The sequence below is a fragment of the Ascaphus truei genome, chromosome 1, assembly GCF_040206685.1.
Source record: "Ascaphus truei isolate aAscTru1 chromosome 1, aAscTru1.hap1, whole genome shotgun sequence".
Classification (NCBI taxonomy): domain Eukaryota; kingdom Metazoa; phylum Chordata; class Amphibia; order Anura; family Ascaphidae; genus Ascaphus; species Ascaphus truei.
Window position 1 is genome coordinate 408,220,451 of NC_134483.1, and position 9,282 is coordinate 408,229,732.

At 37.9% G+C, this 9,282-nt stretch overlaps 1 protein-coding gene and 1 long non-coding RNA gene across 4 annotated transcripts in view; one reads left to right on the forward strand and one right to left on the reverse strand.

Moving 5' to 3' along the window:
- SH3D19 (SH3 domain containing 19) overlaps positions 1–5,414 on the forward strand; it is a 128,821-nt gene extending 123,407 nt beyond the window's left edge. For all 3 annotated transcript variants that reach the window (XM_075613593.1, XM_075613601.1, XM_075613609.1), the window contains 2 exons: positions 1,077–1,171; positions 3,239–5,414. In XM_075613593.1, coding sequence (XP_075469708.1) covers positions 1,077–1,171; positions 3,239–3,361 — 218 coding nt within the window. In that variant the 3' untranslated portion in view covers positions 3,362–5,414. The remainder of the gene's footprint in view (positions 1–1,076; positions 1,172–3,238) is intronic.
- Positions 4,986–7,315, reverse strand: LOC142502525 (uncharacterized). The gene is made up of 2 exons (XR_012803782.1): positions 6,653–7,315; positions 4,986–5,377 (listed from the first exon to the last, which is right to left on the reverse strand). It is a non-coding gene; the product is annotated as an uncharacterized LOC142502525 (long non-coding RNA).
- Between the last annotated feature and the right edge of the window lie 1,967 nt (positions 7,316–9,282).

Below are 9,282 nucleotides of genomic sequence, written 5' to 3' on the forward strand. Positions count from 1 at the left end.
ATCACAATCTCATTATGTTTTAATAAGTGCATCATACATGAGTACAATTGTTTTAGCTGACATGGGCTGCCACCTAATTAAATGAATCAGAGGCATTAATCGTGTGCTGGGTGTTGCAGCTAATCAAGTTGAAGAATGATAGGACTAAGGGGCAGTTTACCTCATTATCGGTTTAGCTAATCCTATTCTGTTGAGGACTTTTGGTGCTCTCGTGACAGCACCTGTCTGTCTATTTAGCACAATGGAATCAAATAATGTCATTGCTAAGGGAATGGCTAAGCAGATATGGAGGGAAATGGCCCTTCATTGACTAACCAAGTAAGGTGCAATTAGGCTTCTTACGCTACAATGTCTGTGGTTTTAGGAAGACACCGGAGTTCTAAAGCCATTGTTCCACTGGTATGAACTGCTCAGAAGTGACAATAATCTACCATTTTAACAAATTGATTCTTAATTTAAGAAATGTTTGTTTGATTGATTTGAAAATGAAGGCCGTAAAATCTAAATGCAAAAAGTACAAGTTTCAGATATCATACAAAATGCAGCACCTACTTCTTACATTACAGGCTAGCAAGTTTCTCACACCGAACAAAGAAAAGAATGCAATAGCACTTCCAAAGCTGTAGTGATCTAGGGCTCAGTTCTGAATCATATTTTAGGAAAACACCATGTAAGGGTTCCACCAAAAAAGTTCCACATCTTGGTGATTCTTAATCGTGTATTTTAAGCAGTCCATTCCCAAGATATAACGAAACTCACGCACATGACTTAAAATGTCTATCACAGTATGTTCATTTTTAGCAGGAGAAATTCTCCTCCTCCACCAACTAGTAATGCACCTTTGAAATGTAATACTGTTTCACATTGTTATTTTGGGGCTTGATTGAAATAATATTAAAGAAAGGGAAATGCAGTGCATAAATCAAGTGGGCTACTGTTGTATTGTTAAAGGGAGAACTTGCTCTTCTGGTGACCACAGATTTAAAAATAGTCTGAAGTAAATACAACAAGATAATAAACCTTCTCTGCTATGTGACTTTTGATGTTTTATACAAATGTATTTTTCCATCATCTAGGATCTAAGCCACGGCAAACTCAGGGAGGGATGCCAGGAAAGGCTCGGGCCCTATACGACTTCTGTGGGGAAAATGAGGATGAACTCTCATTGAAGGTATCCTGCTAATGAAGCCCTTGTGACAGCAGAAGAATATGCATGCACAATGTGGTTAGATCTTCCAACACCTTGTTCTATATCCAGGTTCATTTCCAGTCGAACTTGATCTTCTTATAAGATTATGTGCCCTTTGTAGATTTTCACCACTGATATAGATTTTGCGGTGTGCCATCACTACTAACACCTGAAAAAGATTTGCAAACAGAAAGGGATGTACAGTAAGAGAACCTGGTGCAGAAGAAAACCCCTACCAAGCATGTCCAAATGTTGTAAAACAGGGATGCCCAAGTTCAGTTCTTGTGAGCAACCAATAGGCCAGGTGTTTAAGGCAAAACAGGAGATACAGACAACTAGAATAACTTGAATGAGCCCAAAATGTCTGTATTTCCTGCATTTTCTATGTGCAATAATTGTAACTAGAGTGGTGAATATGATCCACTTCTAGAACTTTTTGCACCTTGGTGTTAAATGTTCATATTTGCTCTTTTCTTTGTGACTTTTTCTAGATGTATTTTTGTTTTTAGTATCGTTGTTTCAGGGCAACAAATTATTGAGAGGGGAAGTATTGTAGTGGACACAAGGTAGTCTTTATCATACACTCATTGAGAAAAACAAGGTTTGAGATTTTTGCGGGTGTGTATAACAACAACAAGATTGTCTGCAGCACTCACTGGGGTATGGTATAAAAAGTATAAAATTATTAAGTAGGACAGGACAGAAATATTATGGGCGACGCCATCCATAATATTTCTGTCCTGTTTGATGTAATAAATTTATACTTTTGATATCATACCCCAGTGAGTGCTGCAGACCTTCATCTTGTTGTTATACATTATTTGGAGGTGGATGGTGATCCTGGCCCCACTGCACACACCCATATTTTCTTTGCTGCTGTTTTGAGTGCCCTGGACATTCTATTTGAGATATGTACAGTATGTATATGTGTAAATGTATGTGTGCTGTACCCCGTTATAACGCGGTGCTCGGGGTCCACATAATGAGACCGCGTTATAACCGGGATCGAGAAATGGCCGCCACGTGAGGACTTACCCAGCATCTGCAGCTCTCTCCTCTCGGCAGCTCTCCTCTCCCTGCTTCATCAGGCTGCGTGCGCGGTGCACATCTCCTTAGCTTTATTGCTAACGGACACACATAATACACACACACACACACATTGGTAGCAATTCTCTAGCTGCTACACCACAGGATTGGTGTGATGTCATTGACTATAAACAAACTTAACTGCTACTGCACAGTACTGAAAGTCAGTACTGTGCAGTAGAAGTTGTTTGTTTATAGAGTCCATTACATCACACCAATCCTATGGTATAGCAGCTAGAGAATTGCTACTAGTGTATGAAGGGTCATGGGTTCGAATCCTGTATGGTATAATTTATAAATTATTATTTTATATAATCATTGAAATGCATAAATTATAAAATAAATACAATCATTTTACCATACCATGCAGGAATCGAACCCATGACCCTTCAGCACTGTACAGTAGTACCTATAAAGTACTGTACAAAAATAACAAAAGGGATAGGCACGCCAAAAAAGAGGCCAATAAAATTAATTTTTTGCATATTTTGTGTGTGTACATTTTCAATGAATAGTTGCACCAAGTATTTATAGAAAAACAAAAAGAACGATTCCTGCGCTCCTACCAATTAGGCTAAGATAAAATTGCACTACTCACATAAGTTTATGCTTTATTTAACCCCTTCAGGGCTTTAACACTTTTTTCACTAGTCCATGGGACAATTATTACATATATATATACAGTATAGTGTAGGTACCTGCATTAAACGGGTTGCCTTGACGTGGCATGCAGGCTTACAAATGCTTTGGCCAAAGGGTTTAACCAAATACCCTTTTTCATGAGAATATTATTTTATCTTAGCCTAGGAGCGCAGGAATTGTTCTTTTTGTTTTTCTATATGTAAGGCCTATCTTTTTACCTGCAGCAAACTTCTATAGGGAGGAGCGCGGTATTATGTACAGTTTCTCCCAAGTATTTATAGTACAATGCATTTAACTTAAGTTCACCTGATTATCCTGCAGGCAGGAGACATGATATCAGCGCTGGAATCGATAGATGATGAATGGATGTGCGGTGAACTCCATGGGAGATCTGGAATATTTCCAAAGAACTTTGTTCAGATATGTTATGTCGATGAGGCTTGAGTGGCCACCTTCTCTGTACCAGCCCATATGCACATTGTGCCCTCTTATGAAATAGACTATCACCTTTGGTGCCAATTGAACTTTTTATATTTTAGGTATATTGTGTGATATTTTGCACTGTTGGTTTTTTTTTTTTTTATTATTATTATTTAGAAAACAAAACTTGTTTGTTAATGATCATGTACCCACTGTTTACCTGCTTGTTGTGTGTGAGTACTTTCAGTCCAACCAGAGATGTTAAATATACAGCAACGGCCATGTAGCATTGAGAAGGGCTTAAAGGTAAATTTACTCTCTATTGAATTTGCCAAGTAGTTGTGACTTCTGATCTAAATGACAGTGCCACCAAATGTGACCTCACCAAGGTTCTACAAATAAGTGTCAAGAAAGATGAAGGCCACGACTGAAAGTAAGCCCAATTTTGTACCTTTCTACCTATATGTGGCTAGTATCGGGTAGCAAGAGAACTTCCTGTGGACATTCGGCCTAATTTTTTTGAATGAAATCTTGTGTATTATGCAGATAAGCAAGGTTGACTTTGCATGTGTGTTCTGCATTTTTGTATTTTTTTTTATACTGCTCAACACACTGAAGACATCGCTGTTATTTTTTTTTTTTTACAGTTACAAAGTTAACACAAGTGCAGTTACATGAATCACCAAAAGAAATGTGTGTTATCATTGAGTGACAGCTGTATAACACAATCCATTTAGTGCCTGGAGATTCAAATTAAGAGTTCACTTCCCATCCACCACTTTTTGCTCCAAGAAGCCTCTGCATCTCTCCTCGTGCTTTCCTGTCCATTTTAAAGCGTGTGGATATCTCTCCCACCTTTAGTCATCCCTCCCACACCTTAGTTTGTGGTTCCTTTGCATCTCAGTTGTGGACTTCCTCTCCATCGCTCCTTTGTTGCCCTCTCCTGACCCATCCCATCCCTTCTTCAGCACACTACAGTCTGGAGTACTCCCAACATCTTTTCATGCCTGGGCTTGGGACAATGACCACGTTTTTGAGTAAGCGGGAATGTGTATGTAAAACTAAGTTTAACTACTGCTATTACAATTCTATCTACCTGAGTTGCGGAGTGCAGAAATAAAAATGTACCTTTAAAAAAGTGCATACCTGTATTTTGAATGATCATGGGGAGTATTGTTTAAATGCTTATTTTCAATATTTATACATTTATCAATAGTTCTTTTTTTTTAATATATATGCTGAACCTGTTTACTAAAAATTCGGCATCTATAAGTTCGGATTTTGAGATTGGCTAGTTATGGCCAAATGCAATGATTGCACTTAAAAGCAAACTGGTGAAATGTCTCCATTTTCACATTATTTGAATCTTCCTGAAATTTAAATGAGACATTTTCTATAGGTGGGGGACTTTCAAGCCCTTTTTGCTACAGCTGTGTACGCAATAGATACAGCCTGCAAATACTAACTCCCCAAACCCACTCCAAGCACCATGTTCTTTGACAGAGAGACAGAAACGCACTTTAAGGCCTCTGATGGCTCTTCTGAGACGGAATAAGAGGGAGAATGTGGGTAACGGATTTACAGTGAGTTTGTAATATAAAAGCATAGAATTGTAAACTTGAAGTCCAGATAGGAGAATATCAGAAGGTTATTAGGTTAACTACATTTTTAATTTTTATTTTTTAGACTGTTCGTTGGGCAATGCAAATGCATAATACATTTTCTTTAAAAGAAGTCACGTTGTGATTATAACAGTGTTCAGAACAAAACAAAAAATATAAACCTGCCAGACTTGTACATGGGTGGTGCCCAGCCTCACATTATATCACTGTACAATTATGCCTGGTAGTTTAAATCCATTGACATTTGTTAACTAATTTCTTCATCCTTTTGTACAATGTATCATGATTTCTATGTATGCTCCATTATGTATATTTCCCTCTTGTATGACTTTTGTGGGTGTGTCGCCTGTTCAAAAGAAAATCACCAGGCTTGTGGTACAGAGGTTTGGGTTTACAGGTGAATGGCTTCAAATCATTCCTGAAGAAAAAAAGACAAAAATGTTTTTTTTTTTTTTTTTTAAAGATATTTGTATGTTTTTGGCCAATCTTTAATGCATAAAATGTCAGCAAAAGTATTGTCTTTCAAATGTTATTATAATATATGTGAAATTGCAACATGAAGAATTGGAATTCAAATATTTTATTGTGTTTATCCTAAAAATTAGCAGTGTCTTCTACAACATAGAACAGTCATTCACATTATAATAGGATTCCTGAATTCCTTCCTTTCAGAATCTTTTCAACAGGTGTGTTTTTACACCTATCTAGCCCCTTTCACAAGAGAACTAAATCTATTTATGGAGAGATGGTCCATAAATGGATACTAAGAGCATGGACCTATGTGGAGGCACAGAATGAATGATGAGAATACCCAGAATCTTCTAGTACTTGCCACTTTGGGAAGCAGGATATTTGGCTTGAGGGACGTGAGCCACTTTTTCGCACTGTTCTTATGACCATTTTCTGGGGGGAGGGGGGGTTCCACCTATTTATTAGTGCTACCAAAATGTATGGAATTCCAGTTCTGGCAGTTTTAAGTAAGGAAGAAACAAATACTTTTTTTTTTAATTATTATTAATTGCAATGCATCTAGAAACAAAATCTGCAATTTTTACCTTTCTTTACCATCCGTGTTTGTTTTTTTTAATTTTTTTTTTTTTTTTTTTTTTGCAAGCTCACCAAACATGCTATACTTGTATATGTCATAACACTGAAAGGGTGTGTTGCTGCTTGTAACCAGTAAATGCAAGGCAAAAACATAACTGTAACTCACTATGGGGGTAATTCAATATACTCCAAAGCATTGACTTGAATGGGGGTTTCTGAGTATATTGAATTACATCTATATAGATTAAGCCTTTCCTGGATCTTATTTCAGCACAGTATTGGGTGATTTAGTTGTATATTTTGGCAAAAATTTAACAACAAAAAAGCCTGTTGTGTAAGGAACAGGAAAATAATGAAAGTTCTTCTGTAGTGTGTATGGAATATTATTGTGTTGTCATGCTTTTATTTACCGTAAGCCCAAAGTGATTTATTTTACTAGTTGACTTTAGTACAGTATATGTCTTGGTTAGCAGACGCAGGCAGTTGTAACACTGCCATTTACAAGTAGTAGTACTGTTCCTGATTTCAAGAAATGCTTAGGCTTTTAAACACGAGGGTAGTGCTTTTCTTAAGTAATTTGGGAAAGCTACATACAATATTTATGCTCTAAACTAAAGCAAGAATGGAGTGTACCTTCTTAACCCACCACAAGAGCCAGCACTCTAGGTGCCCTTATGACATTCAGGGGACGTCGTGTGATTATTGCTCATTTTCTGGGGGAGATCCTCTTCCATCCATTCTACAGGATGGCGCCAATGATGACACCATGCATCTGAATTCTGTGTGTGAAAACAAAATGCTCCACAAAGTAAATTGTGATTTTGTCTCAAGGTCTTCACATGGCTCTTTAAGTGTTGCACGAAACATGTTCAAAAGCTACTCTCATGTTAAAGGTACAGTTTCCCCCAATAAAGGACCCATGTTGAAAGTCAGCTTGTCGACTCTCAAAGGGCCATGGGCCCTCTGGCACTTCCATCACATGATGGTTTCTATCACTGATGATGGAAGAGGAGTAATCACCCCCCATTCATTCTCCATCAGATCTGGAACACAGGACACGATCTGTCCTTGCCAAACCAGAAGGATATTTGGACATAGCTACTGGGGCATCCAATGAGGCAGATCCCATCACATAGCTACTTCTTGGGGCAGCCAAAGGTTTAAAACAGTTGCCAACCTATTTTTTCCTTGCTGTTTTTGATTAAATAAAAATTCAGTGATCCAAAGCCTACAGGTTGTGTCCACATCAGAGCTGGTTTCCATGCAGACTATAGAGGATCTTATCAGAAAAAATGTCTCCTTAATCTTCTCAGATAAAGTTCTTTAAAGCCTATTATTTGTCACTATTAACGAGGGGCTTAGCAGCCAAATGAATTTAGACATTGGGCTCATTTTTTAAGAATACAAAACGAGGTGAAAAAAAGTCTTATTGTGAAGAAATCTAGTTTTAAAAAAAAAAAAAGTGCAGGAGAAACTGCTTCTTTTAAAGATGTGCCTGGCAAAAAAAAATGGAAGGAATTCACTCTTTGAAATACCAGTTAAGTATTATTAAAGTTAATTCATCTTGGAATAGATGTACAAAGTCAGCTCACAAACTATGGTTAAGATTGTTGTGTGGGGTATTCGTTTTTAGTTGGGATGTTTTGTGGGAGGACACTGACAATTTTGACCTGTGGATCAGTCCTCCCTCAAAGAAAGATTTATGTGTAGATTTTTGGAGGGTATGGTAAGACACAGTGAGAGCAGTTGACTCAAACGGATTGTTGCCCAGATCTATAAAAGGGTGCGGAGGCGTGGCACCCTTTTATGGATCTGGGCATATTGTTGAAGGAAAAAAAAAAAATTAAAGAGTTAGAATGCGTATTGATTTTATACTGTACCAAAGATAAACCTATGGAAATGAACGATAAGCAGACAGGAAAATGTGGGATAATTTGTGTCTTAACATTTACTTAATTAATTGTTTTGTAAACGGTTTCTCTAATTTAAAACACAAGACTAGTTTGTTTGTGGACGATAGGACTTTTGTTTAGTTTTACTAAGACTCGAATTAACCCATCAGGACTGAAAATGATTAATCTGCATGTTTGTTTAGCAAGGGCTAACTGGCGAGCCAATGTTGGGACATCTCATTGGCTTCGTCTTTGACATCTATATGTATCTCTCTTTTGGGAATTACTAGTTAGTGCAAATGTTTAACAGCCTTAGAGGGTTAAACATGTGGGCTCATGCTGTGTAATACCCCTCCCCTCACATGGTACTTGGTGACATTGACAGAAACTAAGCCATGCCCACTTTCTGCCTGGTAGTGACATCACCAGCACAGTGAGGAGAAGGTTCTGGAACGCAGGTTCCTGGAGGAGTAACAGTGGAGGAGCCTCACTGTATATAGCATATAGTATAGATATGTTCCCGTATATATAAGTAGGTAAGAATGATCTGTCCCTGTTTATTATGTTATAGTTGGGGCAAGTGTCCTTAAAGCTGCAGTTCAAGCTGCCGTTTGAAAAAAAAAAAAAAAATTTTATTCAGTATGTGCATCAATACAATCTGCACACTGACAAGTGATTAGCTAAATTGCCAATCAATCCATTCTCCTGTAATCGATCACCGAATCAGGGATTATTTAATTCACTGTTAGGGCTGCACAAGAATACCCAGAATGCAAATTTCTGTCTGGAAGATCATGTGAAAAGACAGTTACTAGATACAATTGGTGCACTGCTAGAGAGAGGGCAGGGCTCAAGAGCCAGAGCCTGTCTCAGACGGGGAGAGGGGTTTGACTTTGTAAATGGTTTCTATAGAAACAAAACTACTTGTTACATTATAATACATTAAAAATGTCTTTAAAAATTGTTTTTAAAAAAGGCTACAAGTATTTTCTCATAGTACAGAACTGATTAAAAAGAAACACATGTAGAATATTGCTTGAACTGTAGCTTTAAAGAGATTACCCACAAATATGGCCATGGTGACCACAGTAGTTCACAGCAGAGGAGGCAAATACCTTACAGAGGTCCCAATGAGAGGGAGTCCAGGACCAGATTTACAGGCAGGTCCATAGTGCCCTCAGTACCCATCTGCTGAAAAGGGGCTCATAGTGACAGAGCATAATGAACGTTATGCAGAATGCGGACAGGTCAGCTGATCCCAAGCGTCAATACCTCCCTAGGATGTCAAACGAAGGGCACCTAGTGACTACTTCTAAATTAGTACAAGCCACGTGATGAAAGGACATCGACTGATACTGCGTGGCTCGGATATATTTATATACAA